This window comes from Hyperoodon ampullatus (assembly GCF_949752795.1).
Source record: "Hyperoodon ampullatus genome assembly, chromosome: 6".
Lineage (NCBI taxonomy): Eukaryota > Metazoa > Chordata > Mammalia > Artiodactyla > Ziphiidae > Hyperoodon > Hyperoodon ampullatus.
The window spans coordinates 44,497,465-44,524,350 of record NC_136919.1 but is presented as its reverse complement, the minus strand read 5'-3'; the positions used below and the strand labels follow the sequence as shown (position 1 = coordinate 44,524,350).

At 36.1% G+C, this 26,886-nt stretch overlaps 1 protein-coding gene across 2 annotated transcripts in view; it reads right to left on the bottom strand.

The window, feature by feature from the left end:
• The window catches only part of GKAP1 (G kinase anchoring protein 1), a gene marked incomplete at its 5' end in the record, with an annotated part of 70,840 nt that overhangs the window by 32,556 nt on the left and 11,398 nt on the right, over positions 1-26,886 (bottom strand). For both annotated transcript variants that reach the window (XM_079706215.1, XM_079706216.1), the window contains 3 exons: positions 20,450-20,472; positions 22,880-23,003; positions 26,277-26,354. In XM_079706215.1, coding sequence (XP_079562341.1) covers positions 20,450-20,472; positions 22,880-23,003; positions 26,277-26,354 — 225 coding nt within the window. The remainder of the gene's footprint in view (positions 1-20,449; positions 20,473-22,879; positions 23,004-26,276; positions 26,355-26,886) is intronic.

Below are 26,886 nucleotides of genomic sequence, written 5' to 3'. Positions count from 1 at the left end.
AGACAAATATTTATGTATGATTCCACTTATATTAGGTACTTAAAAGTACTCAAAGGCATAGAAAGTACAATGGTGGTTTTCAGGGGTTGGGGCAGAGGGGAGAATGAGGTATTGTTTAATAGGTACAGATTTTCACTTTTACAAGAAGAAAAGAGTTATTGGGATGAATGGTGGTGATGGCAGCACAATGTGAATGTACTTAATACCGCTGAACTGTACACTTAAAAATGGTTAAAATGGTAAATTTTATGTGCATTTTAGCACAATGAAAAAAAGAAAAAAATGGATCATAGACTTTAAAAGAAGAATTAAAACCATAAAACTTCTGGAATAAATTGTTGTGGCCTTGGGTTAGGCAAAGAGTTATTAACCAAAATCATGACCCATAAAAGAAAAAACTGACAAACTAGACTTCATCAACATTAAAAATTTTTCTGTTTCAAAAGACACCATTAAGAAAGTAAGAAGGCAAGTCACGAGACTTCCGGGGAAGATGGCGGAAGAGTAAGATGCGGAGATCACCTTCCTCCCCACAGATACACCAGAAATACAGCTACACGTAGAACAACTCCTACAGAACACCTACTGTACGCTGGCAGAAGACCTCAGACCTCCCAAAAGGCAAGAAACTCCCCACGTACCTGGGTAGGGCAAAGCGGAGAGATTCCCGCACAAAGGATCGGTACCAACCGGCACTCACCAGCCCGATAGGCTTCTCTGCTTGCCTGCCGGGGCGAGCGGCGCTGGGAGCTGAGGCTCGGGCTTCAGTCAGCGCGCAGGGAGAGGACTGGGGTTGGCGGCGTGAACACAGCCTGAAGGGGCTAATGCGCCACAGCTAGCCGGGAGGGAGTCCGGGAAAAAGTTTGGACCTGCCGAAGAGGCAAGAGACATTTTCTTCCCTCTGTTTCCTGGTGCGCGAGGAGAGGGGATTAAGAGCGCTGCTTGGAGGAGCTCCAGAGACGGGCGCGAGCCGCGGCTGAAAGCGCGGACCCCAGAGACGGGCGTGGGGCGCTGGGGCTGTTGCCGCCACCGCGAGGCCTGTGTGCGAGCACAGGTCACTGTCCACGCCCCGCTTACGGGGAGCCTGTGCAGCCCGTCACTGCCGGGGTCCTGGGATCCAGGGACGGCTTCCCTGGGAGAACGCACGGCGCGCCTCGGGCTGGTGCAACGTCACGCCGGCCTCTGCCGCTGCAGGCTCCACCCGCACTCCGTGCCCCTCCCTGACCCCCGGCCTGAGTGAGCCAGAGTCCCCGAAGCGGCTGCTCCTTTAACCCTGTCCTGTCTGAGCGAAGAACAGACACCCTCCGGCGATGCACACGGAGAGGTGGGGCCAAATCCAAAGCTGAGACCCGGGAGCTCTGAGAACAAAGAAGAGAAAGGGAAATCTCTCCCAGCAGCCTCAGAAGCAGCAGATTAAAGCTCCACAATCAACTTGATGTACCCTGCATCTGTGGAATACATGAATAGACAACGAATCATCCCAAATTGAGGAGCCAGGAGTCAGTGCTGTGCCTCTGAGGTGGGAGAGCCAACTACAGGACACTGGTCCACAAGAGACCTCCCAGCTCCACATAATATCAAACGGCGAAAATCTTCCAGAGATCTCCATCTCAACACCAGCACCCAGCTTCACTCAATGACCAGCAAGCTACAGTGCTGGACACCCTATGCCAAACAACTAGCAAGACAGGAACACAATGCCACCCATTAGCAGAGAGGCTGCCTAAAATCATAAAAAGTCCACAGACACCCCAAAATACACCACCAGACGTGGACCTGTCCACCAGAAAGACAATATCCAGCCTCAACCACCAGAACACAGGCACTAGTCCCCTCCACCAGGAAGCCTACACAACCCACTGAACCAACCTTAGCCACTGGGGACAGACACCAAAAACAACGGCAACTACGAACCTGCAGCCTGCGAAAAGGAGACCCCAAACACAGTAAGATAAGCAAAATGAGAAGACAGAAAAACACACAGCAGGAGAAGGAGCAAGATAAAAACCCACCAGACCTAACAAATGAAGAGGTAATAGGCAGTCTACCTGAAAAAGAATTCAGAATAATGATAGTAAAGATGATCCAAGATTCTATTTCCAAGATCCAAAATCTTGGAAATAGAATAGACAAAATGCAAGAAACAGTTAACAAGGACCTAGAAGAACTAAAGATGAATCAAGCATCGATTAAAAACACAATAAATGAAACGAAAAATACTCTAGATGGGATCAATAGCAGAATAACTGAGGCAGAAGAACGGATAAGTGAGGTGGAAGATAAAATAGTGGAAATAACTGATGCAGAGCAAAATAAAGAAAAAAGAATGAACAGAGGACAGTCTCAGAGACCTCTGGGACAACATTAAACACACCAACATTCGAATTATAGGGGTTCCAGAAGAAGAAGAGAAAAAGAAAGGGACTGAGAAAATATTTGAAGAGATTATAGTTGAAAACTTCCCTAATATAGGAAAGGAAATAATCAAGTCCAGGAGGCACAGAGAGTCCCATACAGAATAAATCCAAGGAGAAATACGCCAAGACACATATTAATCAAACTGTCAAAAATTAAACACAAAGAAATCATATTAAAAGCAGCAAGGGGAAAACAACAAATAACACACAAGGGAATCCCCATCAGGTTAACAGCTGATTTCTCAGCAGAAACTCTACAAGCCAGAAGGGAGTGGCAGGACATAATTAAAGTGATGAAGGAGAAAAACCTGCAACCAAGACTACTCTACCCAGCAAGGATCTCATTCAGATTTGATGGAGAAATTAAAACCTTTACAGACAAGCAAAAGCTGAGAGAGTTCAGCACCACCAAACCAGCTTTATAACAAATGCTAAAGGAACTTCTCTAGGCAAGAAACACAACAGAAGGAAAATACCTACAATAACAAACCCAAAACAATTAAAGAAATGGGAATAGGAACATACATATCAATAATTACCTTAAATGTAAATGGACTAAATGCTCCCACCAAGACACAGATTGGCTGAATGGATACAAAAACAAGACCCATATATATGCTGTCTACAAGAGACCCACTTCAGACCTAGAGACACATACAGATTGAAAGTAAGGGGATGGAAAAACATATTCCATGCAAATGGAAATCAAAAGAAAGCTGGAGTAGCAATTCTTATATCAGACAAAATAGACTTTAAAATAAAGACTATTAAAAGAGACAAAGAAGGACACTACATAATGATCAAGGGATCGATCCAAGAAGAAGATATAACAATTGTAAATATTTATGCACCCAACATAGGAGCACCTCAATACATAAGGCAAATACTAACAGCCATAAAAGGGGAAATCAACAGTAACACACTCATAGTAGGGGACTTTTAACACCCCACTTTCACCAATGGACAGATCATCCAAAATGAAAATAAATAAGGAAACACAAGCTTTAAATGATACATTAAACAAGATGGACTTAATTGATATTTATAGGACATTCCATCCAAAAACAACAGAATACACATTTTTCTAAGTGCTCATGGAACATTCTCCAGGATAGATCATATCTTGGGTCACAAATCAAGCCTTGGTAAATTTAAGAAAATTGAAATTGTATCAAGTATCTTTTCCGACCACAATGCTATGAGACTAGACATCAATTACAGGAAAAGATCTGTAAAAAATACAAACACATGGAGGCTAAACAATACACTACTCAATAACGAAGTGATCACTGAAGAAATCAAAGAGGAAATAAAAAAATACCTAGAAACAAATGACAATGGAGACACGATGACCCAAAACCTATCGGACGCAGCAAAAGCAGTTCTAAGGGGGAAGTTTATAGCAATACAATCTCACCTTAAGAAACAGGAAACATCGCGAGTAAACAACCTGACCCTGCACCTAAAGCAATTAGAGAAAGAAGAACAAAAATCCCCCAAAGTTAGCAGAAGGAAAGAAATCATAAAGATCAGATCAGAAATAAATGAAAAAGAAATGAAGGAAACGATAGCAAAGATCAATAAAACTAAAAGCTGGTTCTTTGAGAAGATAAACAAAATTGATAAAGCATTAGCCAGACTCATCAAGAAAAAAAGGGAGAAGACTCAAATCAATAGAATTAGAAATGAAAAAGGAGAAGTAACAACTGACACTGCAGAAATACAAAAGATCATGAGAGATTACTACAAGAAACTCTATGCCAATAAAATGGACAACCTGGAAGAAATGGACAAGTTCTTAGAAATGCACAACCTGCCAAGACTGAATCAGGAAGAAATAGAAAATATGAATAGACCAATCACAAGCACTGAAATTGAAACTGTGATTAAAAATCTTCCAACAAACAAAAGCCCAGGACCAGAAGGCTTCACAGGCAAATTCTATCAAACATTTAGAGAAGAGCTAACACCTATCCTTCTCAAACTCTTCCAAAATATAGCAGAGGGAGGAGCACTCCCAAACTCATTCTACGAGGCCACCATCACCTTGATACCAAAACCAAGCAAGGATGTCACAAAGAAAGAAAACTACAGGCCAATATCACTGATGAACATAGATGCAAAAATCCTCAACAAAATACTAGCAAACAGAATCCAACAGCACATTAAAAGGATCATACACCATGATCAAGTGGGGTTTATTCCAGGAATGCAAGGATTCTTCAATATACGCAAATCAATCAATGTGATACACCATATTAACAAATTGAAGAAGAAAAACTGTATGATCATCTCAATAGATGCAGAGAAAGCTTTTGACAAAATTCAACACCCATTTATGATAAAAACCCTGCAGAAAGTAGGCATAGAGGAAACTTTCCTCAACATAATAAAGGCCATATATGACAAACCCACAGCCAATATCGTCCTCAATGGGGAAAAACTGAAACCATTTCCACTAAGATCAAGAACAAGACAAGGTTGCCCACTCTCACCACTCTTATTCAACTTAGTTTTGGAAGTTTTAGCCACAGCAATCAGAGAAGAAAAGGAAATAAAAGGAATCCAGATTGGAAAAGAAGAAGTAAAGCTGTCACTGTTTGCACATGACATGATACTATACATAGAGAATCCTAAAGATGCTACCAGAAAACTACTAGAGCTAATCAATGAATTTGGTAAAGTAGCAGGATACAAAATTAATGCACAGAAATCTCTGGCATTCCTATATACTAATGATGAAAAATCTGAAAGTGAAATCAAGAAAACGCTCCCATTTACCATTGCAACAAAAAGAATAAAATATCTAGGAATAAACCTACCTAAGGAGACAAAAGACCTGTATGCAGAAAATTATAAGACACTGATGAAAGAAATTAAAGATGATACAAATAGATGGAGAGATATACCATGCTCCTGGATTGGAAGAATCAATATTGTGAAAATGACTCTACTACCCAAAGCAATCTACAGATTCAATGCAATCCCTATCAAACTACCACTGGCATTTTTCACAGAACTAGAACAAAAAATTTCAACATTTGTTTGGAAACACAAAAGACCCCGAATAGCCAAAGCAATCTTGAGAACGAAAAACGGAGCTGGAGGAATCAGGCTCCCTGACTTCAGACTATACTACAAAGCTACAGTAATCAAGACAGTGTGGTACTGGCACAAAAACAGAAAGATAGATCAATGGAACAGGATAGAAAGCCCAGAGATAAACCCACGCACATATGGTCAACTTATCTTTGATAAAGGAGGCAGGAATGTACAGTGGAGAAAGGACAGCCTCTTCAATAAGTGGTGCTGGGAAAACTGGACAGGGACATGTAAAAGTATGAGATTAGAGCATTCCCTAACACCATACACAAAAATAAGCTCAAAATGGATTAAAGACCTAAAGGTAAGGCCAGAAACTATCAAACTCTTAGAGGAAAACATAGGCAGAACACTCTGACATAAATCACAGCAAGATCCTTTTGGACCCACCTCCTAGAGAAATGGAAATAAAAACAAAGATAAACAAATGGGACCTAATGAAACTTCAAAGCGTTTGCACAACAAAGGAAACCATAAACAAGACCAAAAGACAACCCTCAGAATGGGAGAAAATGTTTGCAAATGAAGCAACTGACAAAGGATTAATCTCCAAAATTTGTAAGCAGCTCATGCAGCTCAATAACAAAAAAACAAACAACCCAATCCAAAAATGGGCAGAAGACTTAAATAGGCATTTCTCCAAAGAAGATATACAGACTGCCAACAAACACATGAAAGAATGCTCAACATCATTAATCATTAGAGAAATGCAAATCAAAGCTACAATGAGATATCATCTCACACCAGTCAGAATGGCCATCATCAAGAAATCTAGAAACAATAAATGCTGGAGAGGGTGTGGAGAAAAGGGAACACTCTTGCACTGCTGGTGGGAATGTGAATTGGTTCAGCCACTATGGAGAACAGTATGGAGGTTCCTTAAAAAACTACAAATAGAACTAGCATATGACCCAGCAATCCCACTACTAGGCATATACCCTGAGAAAACCATAATTCAAAAAGAGACATGTACCACAATGTTCATTGCAGCTCTATTCACAATAGCCCGGAGATGGAAACAACCTAAGTGTCCATCATCGGATGAATGGATAAAGAAGATGTGGCACATATATACAATGGAATATTACTCAGCCATAAAAAGAAACGAAACTGAGCTATTTGTAATGAGGTGGATAGACCTAGAGTTTGTCATACAGAGTGAAATAAGTCAGAAAGAGAAAGACAAATACCGTATGCTAACACATATATATGGAATTTAAGAAAAAAAAATGTCATGAAGAACCTAGGGGTAAAACAGGAATAAAGACATAGACCTACTTGAGAATGGACTTGAGGATATGGGGAGGGGGAAGGGTAAGTTGTGACAAAGCGAAAGAGAGGTATGGACATATATACAGTACCAAACGTAAGGTAGATAGGTAGTGGGAAGCAGCCGCATAGCACAGGGAGATCAGCTCGGTGCTTTGTGACCGCCTGGAGCGGTGGGATAGGGAGGGTGGGAGGGAGGGTGACGCAAGAGGGAAGGGATGGGGGAACAGATGTATATGTATGACTGATTCAATTTGTTATAGAGCAGAAACTAATAAAAAAAAAAAAAAGAAGGCAAGTCACAGTCTGGAAGAGAATATTTGCAAGTCATTTATTTGATAGAGGTCCTGTATCCAGAATTTTACAAAATAATAAGACAACACATATAAAAATAGGCAGAAGGTATGAACAGACATTTCCCCAAATAAGATGTAAGAATAGCTGATGAGTAAATAAAAAGATGTTCAGGGGCTTCCCTGGTGGCACAGTGGTTGAGTCTGCCTGCCGATGCAGGGGACACGGGTTCGTGTCCCGGTCCGGGAGGATCCCACATGCCGCGGAGTGGCTGGGTCCGTGAGCCATGGCCGCTGAGCCTGCGCGTCCGGAGCCTGTGCTCCGCAACAGGAGAGGCCCGCGTACCGCAAAAAAAAAAAAAAAAAGATGTTCAAAATCTCTAGTCATTTTGGAATTGCAAGTTAAAATGAGACAGCCACTCACATAGCCACTAGTGTGGCTATAATCAAAACAAGAGACAGTATCAAGTGTTGACAGGGATGTGGAGAAACTGGAAGAACCCTCATATATATTGTTGGGAATGATAAATAGTACAGCCACTTTGGAAAACAGCTTGAAAAGACGTTTAAATAAAAGTTAAACATAAATTACCATACAACCCAGCAACTTCACTCCTAAGTATCCACCTAAGAGAAATGAAAACACCTCCACACAAAGACATGTATCAAATGTTGATAGCAAATGTCCATCAACTGGGGAATAAATAACATGTATACAATGGAATGCTATTCAACAATAAAGTGAGATGAATTACTGACACATCCTATAACATAGACAAACCTCAAAAACATTATGCTAAGTGAAAGCCAGATATGAAAGAATACATGTTGTATGAGTCCATTCACATTAGATACCAGAATAGGCAAATCTATAGGGACACAAAGTAGATCAGCAGTTGCCAGGGGCTGAAGGTGGAGTAGAAATTGACTACAAATCGATATAAGGGAATTTTGAGGGATGATAGAAATGTTCTAAATTTAGACCATAGTTACGGTTGCACAGTTCTTTAAATTTATTATAAATTACTGAATTATATACTTAACGATGGGTTAATCTTATAGTATGCAAATTATAACTCAGTAGAGCTTTTTTTTTTAAAAAAGGACACCCATGATTCCACTATTTTACTTAAAAACTAGACTATTACCCATACCATGTGCCCTCCAAAAGAGTAACAAATTTAGTGTTTATCATTTCCATCTTTTATTGTTGTCTTATAGATGTAACAGGAAAGAATATATTTTCATTTTGCTTGTTTTACTTTTTATTATGAAATTTTTCACCCAATACTCTACACCTAGTTTTAACAATTGTTAACATCTTCCTTAACAATTTATCCCACCCCCTTTTTTGCTTAGGTATTTTAAAGTATTGACATCACGACATTTCATCTTAAAATTCACATGCAGCTGGCTACAAAAAATAAATTTTCTAATTTAACCATAATGTCATCACACCTTACAAAAATACTCCTTAATACCTACTTCATATTTAAATTTATTCAATTGTATAAAAATGTCTTCTATCACTAATCTAATTTGGGTCTAAACATTACATTGGTCATTCTTAAATCTCCTTTAATCCAGAACCTCTCCTCTGCACAGTCCACCTTTTCTTCTCCATAATACTTTCTTGCTGAAGAGACCAGGCCAGTTGTCCTACAAAATGTCCATCTTCTAGATTTGCCTAATTGCTTCCATTAGGTATCAGTTAACTTGTACGTCTAATCCCTATATTTCCTGTAAAATGGAAGTCAGATCTTCAGGCTTGATTTATATATAGCTTAAACATTTTTGGCAAGAGTGTTTAGTTTTGCTTGATTTTACATTTTATAAAATTGGTATCACTTTGACATAGTTCTAAGACATTTTCACTTAACATTCTCTTTTGGATTCATCCATTTTGTTGCCTAGAGCTATACATTAATTTTCACTACTGCATAAACCATTGTGTGATTATATTTAAAATTTATTCATTCTACTGAAGATTAACATTTGGATCTTTCCATGTTTTTTTTTTTTTTTTTTTTTTTGCTGGGCTATTACACATTCATAAACATTCAAGTACAGTTCCCAGGACACATGGGAAAGTTTCTCTAGGGCATGTATACCTATATGAGAACTGGTAAGTCTTATCAGTGGTCAGCAAACTATGGCCCAAAAGGGGCCTGTTGCAGTTTTCTGTAAATAAAATTTTATTGGAACACATCCATGCTCATTTATGTATTGCCTATGGCTGCTTTTATACTACAGTAGCAGAGTTCAGTAGTTGTGAAAAAGATTTGATATGCCCCAAAGCCTAAAATATTTGCTACCTGTCCCTTTACAGAAGTTTATTGACTCTGGGGTTATAATGTATATCCAAATTTCCAAGAACACCAAACTTATACAAAATATTTGTACTAATTTACACTTCCACCAATGTAAACTGATCCATAATTCCCTTGATTTATAACCTCTGAATCTCGGTATTTCCAAACTTCATAATTTTTGCCTACCTGTTGAGTGGGGAAAAAAATGGTATCTCAGTGTGGTCTTAATGTGCATTTCTCCAAGAGTAGCAAAGTTGGACATTTTTTTCATGTTTTTTGCTATTAATTTTTCCCTGTTCTGTAAAGTGCCTGATGTCTCTTACCTATTTTAAAAAATTTTTATCCTATGAGACAGTAAGAAAACAAGACAACAATCTCTTTTTTAACCATGTGACAGTTGTTATGTATCTGGACACTAATAGAGAGAGATCAGTTCCGTGTTTTGAAAATAGCTTCTCTCAATTCATGCCTTGTCTTTTAAATTCTTTTTAGTATTTTTGTGGAAAGTAAGTTACTTATTTTGAACAGCATCCAATTTAACAATCTTTCATTTTATAGTGTTTTTGCTAAGTTTTCCTCTACCCCCAGGTCAGAAACATATTCCCCTATATTTTATAGTTCTAAGGGTGGTATAATTTGGATTTCATATACAAGTATTTAATCTGTGTGGAACAGATTTTAACGTATGATGGAAGGTAGAAATCCAATTTGATTTTTCTAATGACTAGCAACTGTTCCTTGCTCTTTCATATATAAGACATTATGATGTGATGAGCACATTGCAATATTAGCACAGGAATAAATGGACCCGTGTAATAGAATACATGTATACCTCGTTTTATTGTGCTTTGCTTTATTGCGCTTCACAGATACTGCGTTTTTGACAAACTGAAAGTTAATAGCAATCCTGTATTGTCAGATGATGTTTAGCATTTTCTATCAGTAAAATATTTTTAATTAATTAATGAACATTTTAAAAGACATAATGCTATTGCACACTTAACAGACTACAGTATAGTGTAAACATAATTTATATGCACTGGGAAACCAAAAATTCTTGTGACTCATTTTACTGCAGCATTTGCTTTATTGTGGTGGTCTGGAACCGAACCAGCAGTATCTCCTGGGGTACTCCTGTAGTTTTCAGTGTACAGGTCTTTCACCTCCTTGGTTAAACTTATTCCTAGGTATTTTATTTTTCTGATACAATTGCAAATGGGATTGTTTTCTTAATTTTTCTGATAGCTCGTTATTAGCGCATAGAAATGAAAGACATTTCTGTATCTTGGTTTTGTACCCTGCAAAGTTCATTTATTAGTTCTAACAGTTTTTTGGTGAAGTCTTTATGGTTTTCTATATTACAGTTGATCCTTGAACAATCCGAGTTTGAATCACATGGGTCCACTTATATGTGAATAGATACTATAGTACTACATGATTTACTGTTGGCTGAATCTGTGAATGTGGAACTCCGAACACAGAGGAACCTCTGATATGGAGGAACTGTGTATACAGGGCCAACTAAAAATTATACATGGATTTTTGACTAAGCAGAGGATTGTCACCCCTGACCCCTGCATTGGTCAAGGGTCAACTGTAATATCATGTCATCTGCAAACAATGACAGTTTTATGAATTCCTTTCCAATTTGGACGCCTTTTATTTCTTCTTCTTGACTAACTGCCCTGACTAGGACATCCAATACTATGTTGGACCAAACTGTTTATAACAGGTTACCTCTTCATAACCATAAACAGGTTACCTCTTCATACTAACTGCCCTGACTAGGACATCCAATACTATGTTGGACCAAACTGTTTATAACAGGTTACCTCTTCATAAGCAGTGTACTATTCATTATGCTGTATCCTCAGCAACACTTCAAATCATCAGACTCTGATTTTTGCCAACATGGAGAATAATATTCTCACTGTGGTTTTAATTTGCATTTCCCTGATCACAAAAGAGTGTGAACATCTTTTTGTATGTTTTTAAGGACATGTAAATATCCTCTTTTGTGAGTACTTGCTTTTCCACCCATTCTTCAATTGAATTCTTCTTTGGAAAAAAATCTTTTCCTACTCTGGAGATCATCCTTTCACTTTTCGAATATACTTTGATGAAAAGAAGTCCTTGATTCAATGTATAAATTTAAATCTAGTGGGTTTTGTGTCTTCCTTACCCTAAAATCATAAACATATTCTTCTTAAATTTGCACCTAAAAGAGTTGGAACACTGCCTTTGACTTTTAGGTCTTTGATCCACTGTGGATGAATTTTTGTGTATCATGTGAAGTAATAATCCAATCCCTTTTTTCCATATATATATTCAGCTGGTCTCCAAAACCCACTTATTCTAAAAAGTACATCCTTTTCCCAGTAATACTCCACATGATTCTGTTATAAATCAAGGGTACATACATGGTTGGTCTGTTTATGGGCCATTTTGTTCTAATGGTCTATTTGTCTATCACTGTGCCAAATCCTTACAGTATTAATTATTAGTTTTATAAAGAAAAATCTTGGATATGTGATTGCTCAAGTCCTCCTATCTTTTTCTTCCTCAAGAGCATTTTGGCTATTTTTGGTCCTTTGCACTTTCACATTAATTTTTAGAAGTGATTTCATTTTTATTTTAAAAACTAAATTGTGATTTTGATTGGGATTACACTGATTTTATAGATTAACTTGAGGAAAAGTGACCCCTTTATAATAAGTCTGCCAATCCATGAATATGGTATGTTTCTCCATTTAAGTCTTTACTATCTTTCAATTAAGTTTTATAATTTTCCCAATATAGGTCTCACAGATCATTTATTAGATTTATTTCTAAGTATTATTATAATCTATTATTGTAAAAAGCATTTTGCTTTTTAAAAAAGTATTTATTTACTTATTTATTTATTTTGCTGCACTGGGTCTTAGTTGCGGCACATGGGATCTTCGTTGCCCCATGCAGGATCTTTGTTGCAGCACGCAGGATCTAGTTCCCTGACCAGGGATTCACCCTGGGCCCCCTGCAGTGGGAGCGCAGAGTCTTAACCACTGGACCACCAGGGAAGTCCCGCATTTTGCTTTTAAATTACACTTTCTGCTGTTATTGGCACAGAGAAATACAAATAATTATTGAAAATGTTTTTTCATTTAAAGTTAGTGCAAGGAACTAAGACTAGCATCATAAAAAACCTTTTGTCAGCCTCCCTGCAAGGAATGCGAAAATAACTTTCTTTATTTCACAAACTCCCACCTATACTTCCACGAGTGTAAAATGGCAGAGCCATTTTGGAAAGCTCTTTAGTAGTTTCTTACAGTTACACCTACCCCATGACACAGCAATTGCATTCTTAGGTTTTTACCTAAGAGAAGTTGAACACATGTTCACTAAAGAACTTGTACACAAATGTTCATAGCAGCATTATTCACAATAACCAAAAAGTGGAAACAACCCAAATGTCCAACTGATGAATACAGAAATAAAATTAAATACAATGGAATGCTATTAACAATAAAAAGGAACTGTAGCATGTCCTGATACATGCTACAACATGGATGAACTTAAAAACCATTATGCTAAGTGTAAGAAGTCACAAAAGACTACATATTTTATGATTCCATTCATACAAAATCTCCAGAATAGGCAAATATATAGAAACAGAACATAGATTAGTGGTTGCCTAGACCAGGGGAGAGGGGAGGATAGGGCAAAAGGGGTATAGGTAACGGGCACGAGGTTTCTTTTGGGGATGATGGAAATAATCCAAAATTAGATTATGAAAATGGCTGCACAACTCTGTAAATATACGAAAATCCACTGAATAGTACACTTAAAATGGATAGCTTTTATAGTATCCATAAATTATACCTTGATAAAGCTGTTTTTTAAAATGTCATAGCAGCCTTATTCATAACTGTCAAAAAATGGAAACAAACCAAATGTTCATCAACAGGATGAATAAACAAACACATTGTGATACATTTACACCACAGAATATAATTTAACAATGAAAAGGAAAAAGCTACTGCTACACAACAAGGATGAATCTTCAAACATTTTGCTGAGGGTAAGAGCCAGACCAAAGAATAACATACTGTATGCTTTATTTTAAATAAAGAGGCAAGACTAATCTATGATGGTAGAAATCACAAAAGTGGTTGCATGTGGGGGGCAGGGGAGGGCATGAGACAATGACTGCGATGGGGCAGAAGGGAATTTTTTGTGATGTAATGAAAATGTTCTTTATCTTGATAGAAATGTAGGTCATATAACTTTATGTATGTGTCAAACCTCATCAAACTGCACACTTAAGACTAGTACATTCTATTGTGTGCAAATTATACTTCAATTAATAAACAAACCTAGCTTCCCACTGAGTACCTGTTTTCCTATCTGAAGAACACATCGTTTATAGAGTAAACTGACAAGTATAAATGCACTGATTAACAATTCTTTTCATATTTCTAAGGGCTCCAAGCCAACTCTTAGAAGAATAGCCTCCCAGCTTTATAGTTAAAAAAAAAAAGAAAAAAAAACCCCAAATAGTTTTAAGATACCTTAATATACAGTAACATGTAAACCTCAGAATGTTCCATCTGTATGTTATTCCTCTTTTGCCACACTTTGAATTTATCCCAGGTGCTTTGACTTTATTCCAAGAGGAAATCAAAATAATGGTGTTCTTTATATAAGCATAGTATTAAAGATGACAGTATATATAGGATAAGTCTACTTTCTTCTCTCCCCTAGAACAGACCCTGAAGAACTCAAGTCTTGAATTTGACTTGAAATAATTATTTGTTAAACCCTTACTATGCAATTAGTACTATGCTATGCATCAGCTACTCTCACGGAACTCACAATTTACTGCGAAAGACAAAAACCAACACATGATATAATAAACACAATAATTAAGCACTCTTCTATACATGTCAGGGATGGCAAATACCTGTAAAGCATGCAGCCACTTCTTCCTCTTTTATAAATGGCAAACATAATTAACTGATAGTGTGGCACTTTTTCTTGCTGAGCAAGGATGCAGTCTTAAAATTCTTCTTAATGCAGAACTCCATGAAGGCCCTAACAATGTAGTTGAACTGGCAGAGGAATTAAAACCTATATGCTTCTGTTATAGTGTGATAAAAATACACAGAAGCAGCAGACCAAAAAAGGCTAGAGAAAGTTTTAGAAAGAAAGCAGAACATTCACTCATCAACCAACATTCATTTACATTACCTATTATGTGAAAGGAGTTAGGACTACGAAAGAAATTAAAGCAGTAAGATACGGTCGCAGACTTCCAAGAACTCAAATTCTAGTGAAGAAACAAAACAATGATAAAACAGGGTGTTGAGCGATATTAAGAATACACAGGATGTCTGGGCATCTAAATAAGACCATGATAAGTGAACCAACCCTTCCAGGAAAAAGTGACTCTTTGGCCAAGTTCTGACGCATAGTTAGCCAAATAAAAAAAGATGCAAAGGGTGTGACATCACCAAGATGGTGACATAGGTTGTTCCTGATTTCACTCCCCCTCACAAGAACTAACAACTATCCACGGACAAGACACCACTGAGAAAGATGGAAGGGAAGAATGCATGGGAGGCAAGGTAGTATGAAAAAATACAGCACGTTCAGAACTCTAAATACTCTTGAATGGCTTGACACAGAGTCAATCTTGAAATATGAGAAGGACTTTAAAATGTAGTAAGGGAATGACAATAGCTGGGATACTACTGGTTTCATAAACTCTACCATTCAATTATTACTGTATGCATGTATTCCTGAAGTAATAAATTTAAATTTAATGAAGAACAAGCTCTAAAGAAATAACGGATCAAGCAAATAATCATTAATAGCCACTAAAAGCATCACGTGAAAGTCTGATGGGAAACTTTTTATTGGCTCACAAACCTGAACCCACTAATTAATTTTTAAAATAAACTTTTAATTGCAGAATAGTCTTAGATTTACAGATAAGTTTCACATAGTACAAAGTTCCCATAGATCTCTCTCACCCAGTTTCCCCTGTTGATAACTTCTTATATTATTGTGGTACATTTGTTACAACTAAGGAACCAACATTGGTATATTACTATAATTAGACTCCACACTTTATCTGGACTTCCCTAGAAACAGTTCTTCCCTAATGTCTTTTTTCTGTTCCAAGATCCCATCCAGGATGTTACATTTAGTTACCCTGTCTCCTTAGCCTTCTCTGATCCATGACATTTTCTCAGACTTTGTTTTAGATGACCTTGATACTTTCAAGTCATACTGGTATACTGGTCAGGTATTTTGTAGAACATCCCTTGATATGGGTTTGTTTGATGTTTTTCTCATGATTAGACATGTGTTTTCAGGGGGAAACCCACAGAGGAATAGGCCATTCTCTTCACATCGTATCAAGGGTAGATGCTATCAACATGATTTATCACTAATGATATAACATTGATCACCTGGTCAAGGCTGTGTTTGCCAGGTTTCTCCAGTGTAGTTATTTTCCCTCCCTTTCTGTACTCTATCTTTGGAAGCAAGTTACTAAATACAGGCCACACTCAAGGGGAGTGGAGGGAGTTAAGCTCCCTCTCCTGGAGGGGGAATAAATCATGTAAGTTACTGCAAATTTTCTGTATGGGAGATTTGTCTCTTGTCTCTCATTTATTCAAATAACTTATTTATATTAGTATCAACTCAGGGATTTTATTTTGTTTCTCATATTGTCCCAACTCTGGCCATTGCAAAGTATTTCACGTTGGTTCCTATGTCTCTCTAATATGCCCCAAGCCTATTCTTTTGTTTTTTGAGCACTTCCTTATTTTCTGGCACTACAAGATGCTCCGGGCTCATCTTATATATACCCTGTTGCAGCCCTAGAAGCAGAGCCATTTCTCCAAGAAACTGTGGTTCCTTATATTGGAGAATAATAGAACCACTGATCAATTTTAACATAACAATAACCAGACATTCTATGCCCCCTGATACTGAGATGACAGGAAGTGTGACGCACCACCCAGGAAATACTTTTGCTCCCTTCTTTTCCAAAAAACAAACAAACAACAACAAAAAACACCTGAACGTCACTCTATCGAGCCTCAAGAGCTAACTAATAGTTTATAGGAAATCCTATAAAGATGTAACCCTGAGGTCCCCCAGTAACCATGTGAACTGCCATGAGGTGAGGCCATAAATGGCAACTGAGACTTGGGAGAAAAATGAACTATCCTAAGGCTATATAAAATCCATGGCTCCATTAACTATGAGTCCAGTTCTTTCCCTATTCTTCCATGGTTTGGCTATATGAACCAAATAAGTGTCTCCTTTCTTGCTTATGCTCAGCTGAGTTCAGCTTCTGTTACTTATAACCAAGAGAGCTAACAAATATAATAAACATGAATAACAAAAGGCATGGGAAGAAAAATGGATTCAGGACACTGAGAGGGGTAGGATATAGGCTGAATTGCTTAGGTAAAGTCAGATTTTAGGTGAGAATTTTTAAAGCTAGGGAGAATTTATTTGTTTTTAGAATTTAATCATCTATTATTACTATTCTGTGTTTTGGTAGTATTAACTACAGGGTTCATTTTTTAGCATATAATAATTTCAATCACACACTGACTATTTATCATAATTTTAGAAATCAACAGATCCCACATCTTACTTTTTAGCTAATATAATTAGGATCTAAAATGAATAAATTATTTATACAAGCTCATATATCCAAGGCAGACATGCTGAAAGCACAGTGCAATAAAAAAGAAATAGGCTGTGGAGCCACATAGGACTGGGTTTTTTCCCCGGTTCTTTCTCTCACCCAGTGCTTTTTCTTTTTAATATAAAATTTTAATAGGTAATACATAGACTAGATAGAAAATTCAACAGCTTATATTGTGAAAAGTAAGCCTTTCTCCTATCCCTGTCCCAGGAACCCCTTCTTCCCCACCCTTTGGCAACCACTGTTACAACTTCTTACATTCTCTTCTAGAAGTAGTCTATTTAGGCTTATTGAAGACTTGACCTTTTAGACTGCAAGACATATGATGATCACTAAAGTTTTTAAAGTTATTCAGTGGCATTAGAAGGACTGGAGTTGGGAAGGCCTGATAAAAGTGGGGCTAAAGAGAAAGGAGTAGCTATGTGATACTCTACCCAGAAGCACTGACATTTAAAAAGGCAACAAGTTAAAATTAAAAACAAAAAAATTTTAAGGATCAAGCAATATTCCTTAAAGGCATGATTAGTTGAGGTTTTTAAGAGCACCTATTCTATTATTCACTCTGCTTGTCTAGAATTCTCTTGGGATCTTCTTGACTATTGCAGCAAATAATGGGGAGGGTACTGATTTAACAGTGTAACATCTCCTGGACATCTAACAAAGAAAATTTAATTGTTCACACCTTCTACTCCTACAAGTGTCATTTTTATTCCAATTGTTTTAGGGTGAGAGAGATTAAAAAGAACTGGGACTGAAAAGAAAACAGTGAGATTAATAACACATAACCAAGATGGATGGAGAAAGAAAAGGGGGAATGACGAAATTAACCTGAGAACACATTTAGCTAGCAGCTACAGAAATATACAGGCAGTTCAAGTACTCATCCTCACCAAGCAATAAAGTAAATATCTCTTCTTTTTTGAATTTTACACAGTAAACTCCTGACTTAAAAGGGGATGGCTAAGATACCATGCATATTGCTCTCGACAGAGGTTAGGAATTTTAGAGTACCCATGGGAAAAAATCTCTTGGCATAAGTGACATATTAAATATGGAAAGAATTAAGTCAATTATTGAGCATACAAGGTAACAAAAATTGGTACATTTTTAGGAGTAGAAAACATATCTCATTTTAGAGTTGAAATGAGAATTTTTTTCAGACTTATTTTAACTCTCCAGAAAAAAGTTTTTCTAAATTCCTAGAACAATGGCATAACCATTGCATGTCTAAATATCCAAGTCCCAAGAAAATGAGTAATAATTCTAACAGAAATACAACATAACTTTGGTATATCTTTAACAAGTGTCATAGGATAATGTGAATTACATATTCTTTTGACCAATTAATTAAAATAGTTATGTAGGAAATAAATTATAATTAGAATGCATTTACAAATGTTTAAAATGTCTTAATCATCAGGATTACTCAAAGTGAATTTTATTACATCAAATTATTTAATAATAGAAAACAGCTCTAAAACTATAATGAGAGACAAAACATATGCTATGTCACAAACCTATGCTTGTTTAAATACAACTTGGGTTAAATATACTAAATAGATGAGATCCTGTCAGTCTGCATTTTTTTCTTTCAAATCAGTGAAGAAGAAAAAGCAAGCATGAATAGTTTATAAAAATTATCTTTCCCTCCACTACCAGTCGCTGGTAGTATCTTAAGAACAGGGTGTACCATTTGTATCTGCTTTCTCATTTGCATAAAACTATCCTCCAAATAAATCAATGGGTAAAAAAAAATTGAAATCAGTCCAAAAGTACATGTTTTCCACTTTCAAACATATAATTAATACTCAGCCTATATTTGCAGTCATTTAAATTTTAATCTAAAAACAGTGACAGGGCTTCCCTGGTGGCGCAATGGTTGAGAGTCCGCCTGCCGATGCAGGGGACACGGGTTCGTGCCCCGGTCTGGGAAGATCCCACATGCCGCAGAGCGGCTGGGCCCGTGAGCCATGGCCGCTGAGCCTGCACGTCCGGAGCCTGTGCTCCCCAATGGGAGAGGCCACAACAGTGAGAGGCCCTCGTACCGCAAAAATAAATAAATAAATAAATAAAAATAAACACAGTGACAGTGGTTTCTAAATAACTTTAAAAATTTCTATCATCTGTCTAACAGCAAATCAATTTTGTGCTTGTGTGCACAGTTGAGGACTATATCATTAATACAGTCAAAGAGTTATTTAGATGTGGTTTTCTTAGAGATGGATTTCATTTCCCTGACCTGTCAAGAAAACACCTAAAACAACAAAAAATGCTCAAAACCATGTATGCATTCTAAAGTGAAATCAAGGAACATCTGACCATTAAAAAAAATCAATTAATGGAATTACTAACAAGAATCATACATAACAGAAGAATAATGAAACTTTCAATTATTACCTAAAGAAGTCAAAAGAACTCTAACATTTTATTAGTACCTTCCTCAATATTAGAAGAGATTTTATAGTACTATCTTCCAATTCTAAAAGGTTTATAGAGGCTGTATTAGAGTCTTAAAAGAAAAAAAGTAACCAATAACACTAGGAAATTATGTGTAGGCTGCACTACCCTCTAATGGTGAATGGTAAGAGAAGTATATGATCAGGTTATCTTATCCACAGATATAAACTATAAAATCACAGCTTACCTCACAATTTCCATAATTCCAAAATATCTTGAGTCATGGTTTCAGGATGTTTTTTAGTAAAGATTGAAGTGTTACACCACTTTTCCCTAAAATTTTAAGCTTACATGTGGTAACCTTCGGACACACAACAATTAGGATGCTAAAGTCAAACGATATTATACTGCATGCAAATAGTATTTTTATTCTACTGTAATGTACTTTATATCCTTTTAATTGCCAGAGACAGGACTGAGTTCATTCATGACAAGCTAATGGGTTAAATAGCTATGTCTCAAAACAGACTTACTGCTAAACACTAAAGTATCATTCTTAAAACCATCAAGTGGGCTTCCCTGGTGGCACAGTGGTTAAGAATCTGCCTGCCAACGCAGGGAACGCGGGTTCGAGCCCTGGTCTGGGAAGATCCCACATGCCGCGTAGCAACTAAGGCCGTGCGCCACAACTACTGAGCCTGCACTCTAGAGCCTGCGAGCCACAACTACTGAAGCCCGTGCGCCTACAGCCCGTGCTCTGCAACAAGATAAGCCACCACAATGAGAAGCCCGCACACTGCAATGAAGAGTAGCCTCCACTCATTGCAACTAGAGGAAGCCCCCGCGCAGCAGTGAAGACCCAACGCAGCCAAAAATAAATTAATTAATTAATTAAGAAAAAAAACATCAAGTGTTTTCTAGAATAAAGATGGTTATACTACTACTTACCTCAGTCTTTTTACTAATGTGATCTGTAAATGGAAAAAAAAAATGGTGAGACTTCACTGAATGACATAAACATATAAAATATTTCAGTATGTAAAAAATATTTAAACAAAGTTATTGAAAACAATTTCAAAATTATAATAAGAGTTACAGAAGACATTGGGGGGTTGTCTGGGACTCACATCAGAATTTACTTTTCTAGGGATATGATGTTAAAATTTACCATATAATTACTAATTTGCTCAGCTTAAAAGACTTATATCCCAGTAAATGCCACCCATACTAAGGGGTATTATTAAATTTTAAACATTTGAATCCCATATATTTTAGATATGTGGTTTCACATAATTTTGGGGGGGCAGAACTTGCAGGTGGGTAAGTATGTCTAAAATCAATCACAGAGTACTGTTACTGTAAAAATTGTACAGATCACTGCCTTTGTGGAATAAAATAAAAGGTAGAACAGTAATTTGTGTCCTTCAAAACTATTACCTAGTTTTTTAATTTTAAAAATACATATCATATCACAGTGATTTGATAATACTGTGAAAAAAATCCTAAAAATTAATGTATGTTTATAAATGAATACAAAAAAGATGGCATAACTATATCCAAATTAAACAAATCATTGACTTAGTAACAACACAGTATTTCTGGGAAGTGATTACAAGTAAGATATAGGGAATCCACATAAATATAAGGTTGAACTAAAGTACAAATAGGTAGCAAGTGTTCTTAAATTGGAGATGATCAGGACATCTAATATTTAACAATGCTTCTCGTGCACAGCAGAAATTTTCCATTCTCAAGGACTAAAAATAATTTAATAGCATAGCTTCTTAGGAGAAATCTATTTGAGAATCTAAAAGCTGGTCCAGTTCTCTAAAGCATCTGTTGATCAGAATAGAATCTTTAAACCCAGTAAATGTCAAAATCACATGTTTCAGGTCAAACTACCAAATCCTGGTGGGTTATCCAGTCATTCTTCTAGCACGTTCTACTTAGTATACAATGTGATGCCAGAAACCCAAGGAAGAACTATGACTGTGTTAATCATGTTTTGAAATAGTTGTACAGCTTCCCTTTAACAGTATCATACTAATGTCTTTCTCAATGCATCTAATAAATGTACATAGTACTTAAACATACGAAAAATAAAGAAGTTTTAAAAAGCATTCTTTTTATGTCTCTGCCTAGTTTTTAATGACATAATTCTTATATTAAAATCTTTCTTACTAAAGTTGGAAATTTAGCATATATCTGTTCTTTTTAACCCCGAAACAAAGCAACTTAGAGAAGCAGACTATAGGGAAAAGTTTCCTCATCCTTAAATGAAAATAACACGATCCTCTAAATTTATTCCTAACTTCACAGGTAGGCTTGTTTCTGAAAACAAAGTATTTTGGGGTTTTGGTTTTTTTTAGATTATTGCTATGGTCTTATTAATCCTCATGGAACAGATGCCCCATGTATTAAGCTTAAATTCATGAGTCAAACTGACTTCTTGGTCAATGAAGAAACAGCTGTTCATTTGGTCAGCAACTATTCTTTTTTCTTTTTGAATACAGTTCCTTGCGCTATACAGTAGGACCTTGTTGTTTATCCGGTTAGCAACTATTCTGATTGGTATAAGCACAGCACTCTTCATTAAAATTTTCTGTGATGACAGTAATGTTCTATACCTGTGCTGTCTAACATTGAAGCTACTAGTTACATGTGGCTACTGAGCACCAAATGTGGCTAATGCAACTAAGGAATTTTAAATTTTACTTCATTTTAATTAACTTATCTTTAAACTGCCACACATGAATAGTAGTTACCATATTATACAGCACAGCCTTAGAGTTTTCACCATTTCCCAATTCAAAAATAATGTGCTTTGTGCTCTGTCTTCAAAAGTTCAGTGGATGGTATAATTTCCTTCTGTCTTCTTTGTTCAACAAAACCAATACAAATGATATTATAAAGAGATTTCTGGTAATAAGTCTCATTCTAAAAATTTACATTTTAATTTTCTAAGATATAGTTCCAGATAACTTGACGAGGTTGACCAATAATGGATGAAATGTGAAAATACTATTCCTGGTCTAGTGTAAGCCAAATCAATTTATGTATAAGGACAATATGTTTCAAGATGACTCAAAAATTACAAATATCAATTTTTATTTTCAGTGAGTTTTAGAAAAGGAACAAATTCAGAAATACATAAAGATAAATTCTTATTGAAATTTTATGAGGTTTTAATGACTGATTTTAGATTACTTTAACCCCCAAATAGTTTATTTTCAAGCAGGTTTACATTTTTTACATTCTAAGTAACATATTAATAAAACAATCTTTACTTATTTTAAAAATTAGAGAGGTACTTAAAATGAAATTATACAAGGACTAAGAATAGCTTCTCTAGTATAGTAGATTTCATACGTATATTACCTTCAGATTGAAACTCTTTTAGTGATATTGTGAGAGGTTTGTCTTTTCCCTGATGAGTCTTTCTTTTGTCTTTTTTATTCATAACCCTTGACTGAGTTGATGCATTTTCAGCACTTTCATATTCCTAAAAAAAATTACCAACAATAATTAAGCTTGGTTTAACACTAGTAAAATCAACTAACCAATGGGCAATATGTTTCTTAAAGTTTTATTTTTTAAAGATAAGAAGCAAATAAGAAAATCAAAACATAGGCTAGCCAAACCATATAAAAAGACACCTGTTTATTTATACACTCAATCTCTTCCCTCTTAAACACTAAAATAAAAATAAAAAGCTATTCCTTGGTCTGTAACTCCCAGTTGCCACCCTCTTCTTCTTCATTTCAGGACCAAACTTAACACAGTAATCTACAGTCAATTTCCTTTCTTAACCACACTGAAATCTGGATTCTGCTAGTCTCTGACACTAAAATTAAAGTCAACCTCCTCTTCAATGCCAAACCCAAAGACATTATTTTTTCAAGCATCTCTTGGTTTTCTCAATACACTTCTATTCTTAAGTCTCCTTCACTGGTTTCTCTTTCCCCAACTATATTCTTAAAAATGCAGCCGCTGTTTACTATTATTCCATTCTTAACCCATTCTTCTTATGCTTTATACCTGTTGTTCCTCAAACTCAAAATTTAAAGTTCTACCTGATGATTTGTGTATGTACAGACAACTCAAACAGAATGTTCAATAAACATCTGCAAACTAAATACGTTCACCCTGCCTTCCCTGCTTGATCTTCTAGTAAGTACCTTGCTTAATGCCACCATCATCTACACAATTGTCTAGGCTAGAAACCTCAGTCATCCTTGCTTATTCTTCCTATACACTTCATATGCAAATAAGCCCCTAGGTCTTGTTGAGTTTATCTCCTAAAGATCTCTTATATCTATTCTCGTTTATTCATACCTTCTGTCACTTCCCCTGTCTTCTCTAGCTTGACACTGCAACACTCTCTAATTTTAGCCCCTCCATTCATCTTCTACACTGTTACGGCATAAGTTTCTAAAATGAAAACCTGAAATCAATCTGAAAGTTAAAAATATTCAATAGCTCTCTGCCAACAAATATAAAACTCAATCTCCTTAGCCTGTACACGAGGTTCTTTATATTTTATTCTGGTAGCAGTATCTCCAGCAACTCTAGGTCCATAAATTATAGTTTTTCAAAATGCTACTCTTTCATGTGTACGTGTCTTATATACTTGTCTCTCCTTCCCTGAGAATACCTACTTTCTCTTGCCTACTGCTGAACTTCTAATATATTGAGTAAGACTCCTCTTTAAGAACACTTTCCTAAGATATCCTGCCATTTGTGACAACATGGATAGACCTTGAGCACATTATGCTAAGCGAGATAAGTTAGACAGAGGAAGACAAGTACTGTATGATATCACTTATATTTGGAATCTTTAAAAAAAAAAAAAAAAAAGTCAAACCTGTTAAAATAAAATGAGTAAAATGGCGTTACCAGGGGATGGGGACGGGGATGGGGATGGGGGTATGGTGTTTAAGTATGCAAACTTATAATGAGTAATAAATAAACCATAGAGATCCAATACACAATATAATGAATATAGTCAATAATACTATACTACAATGCTGTAATGTGATAAATATTGCTTCACTGGCAATCGTATTACAATATATAAATGTATCAAAGTAACACACTGTACACCTTAAATTTACAAATTGTAACATTCAAATTTATCAAGTAAAAAAAAAAGAATCCTTTCCTAAAACCCACCACCATCAAAAGCACAGAAAATTCTTCTATCTTCCTGAATTCCCACTGCACTGAAAACATAAAATCTCTCAATACTATACACTACAATTATGGGTGTGTCTCCCTCCACCGAACTCAATAGCTTGGACCATGTCTTTATCTTTGTACTGTATGCCTAGCAAATTTTAGCTAGTCAAAAAAATAATTGGTGAATGAGTGACAGGATAGAAAATGCTATCCCACACCCTAGCTATAATAAAAATCCTTAGGCTAAAATAATTATAGTTATTTTATTGGAATATTGACTTAAAACTCAATGACTACATCAATGTAATCACATCAAAACTAGCCATCACATACAAAAGGAGTTTCTCCATTCTCTGAGAGTCATTATAGCCTGATAAAACCTATGCTTTTAGGTACCAGGCCTATGCGCCAAGAAAACTGGCTGCAAGCATATTTTACCAACACCATCTACTCTACTCCTTCTCTATAGGTACAGCTAATCCTTTTAACTTTAGAATGTAGACATATATCTAACAACAACAAATCATCATTGTATAACATTCTTTTTCATAAATTTTATCTTCAAACTGGGCAAGTCAGAAGGATTTTTCCAGTGTAATGTGAAAGTCCATTTAAATGACTAAATCATAGTAAAGCTAGCTGTATCCACTTTTGTAATTGCCAGCTTTGTGTCTAAACGGACAAGTAACAACAAGGATTACAGTTATTCTTGATAATTCTGGATAAAAGGAATACGGACATGGAAAATGAAACTAACACACATAGTGGACCAAGTCCAGTCTAACGGCAACCTTCATCCTCTTCCCTTGAGCTATAAATAAATAGCAAAATCATCTACTGTAAATGTTAATTCCTCTCCTCCCTTCCTCTTGAGTGAAAAAGCTAGTGTACAATGACATAGTATAAAGGCCCTTAAGCATGACCAAAGGCCATTTATGATCAACCACTGAGTAATCACAAGTTGAATAAACTTTACAGACCAAAAAAAATTCCCAATATATGTAAAGGACTAAAATGTTAAATAATATGGAGATGATATAAATGCTCAATTTAAACATAGAAAATGGAAACAAACACTTTTTGCGTAAATGTCCCTACAGTTACAGGCTGTAGAATGTATTTCAACACACAGCCCAATATCAAAGTGATAAATGCTGAATTCACAACGCCAAATTATCAGAAATGTCCTTCTATTTACTTCAGTTAATTAGCAGTGTATCTCTAGCAGATGGTCTCTTAATGCCCCTGTACTCACAGTTACTTAAATTTTTAAAATTTAACTATTTTCTATGTTCATTTAAAATAAGTTAAAATAAATCATCTGCTATTAGCCTCATTTCCTCTCTCCCCTTCATCTTGGTTGGAGAAATTTCTTAACTGAACATTCCAAATCACCAGACAAAGCTTAGTGCTCGTGTTTCTGTTATCTCTAAGAACTTGAGGACAAATCTCATGAAAACTTTATGTTAATTATTTTGTTACAAGGATAAATTTTTAGGACAAACTTTAAAGAACTATTATACAAAATTCAGGAAGGGTGGTTCTAACTTTTGACCACTTAAACCTAAAACATCTAAATCCATAAATGTGTAAATACCTTTTTGTGTTCTTCATATTCTAATTTACTTAGCAACAATGCCTTCTCAAGATCTGCTTCAAACATTTCAGATGTCAGCTAAAAATAAAAAGAAAGTTTAACGATAAACAGATAATAGCATTATACAACACGACAATACATACAGGATAAGAAAACAAATACTTTAATAAACAGTCTGGGTCCTCCAAAGTTATCTATCCATGCCAAAGTAGAGAACTCTGTGTTTTATAGAAGATACCAAAGCAAGAACTTACTATTTTGATATTTTTATTTCCTCATTGTCAATTATCTGTTGTATAATACATAATCTTTTTACTGTAATAAACAAAATCTCACAAAGGAATTGACACCGTAATAGATATTAAAGATGGTATCTAGTTTTGGACACAGAAAATATAACAGATTATTACTCAAAAATATAAGAATACTGAAAACTCAATAAGCATTATAAAACATACCATTTACTTAATACAGACTAATTCACAGGTATAGAACCTTTAAATAAGGGACCGGGATTGCCTGGTGGCACAGTGGTTGAGAGTCCGCCTGCCAATGCAGGGGACATGGGTTCGTGACCCAGTCCGGGAAGATCCCACATGCCGCAGAGCGG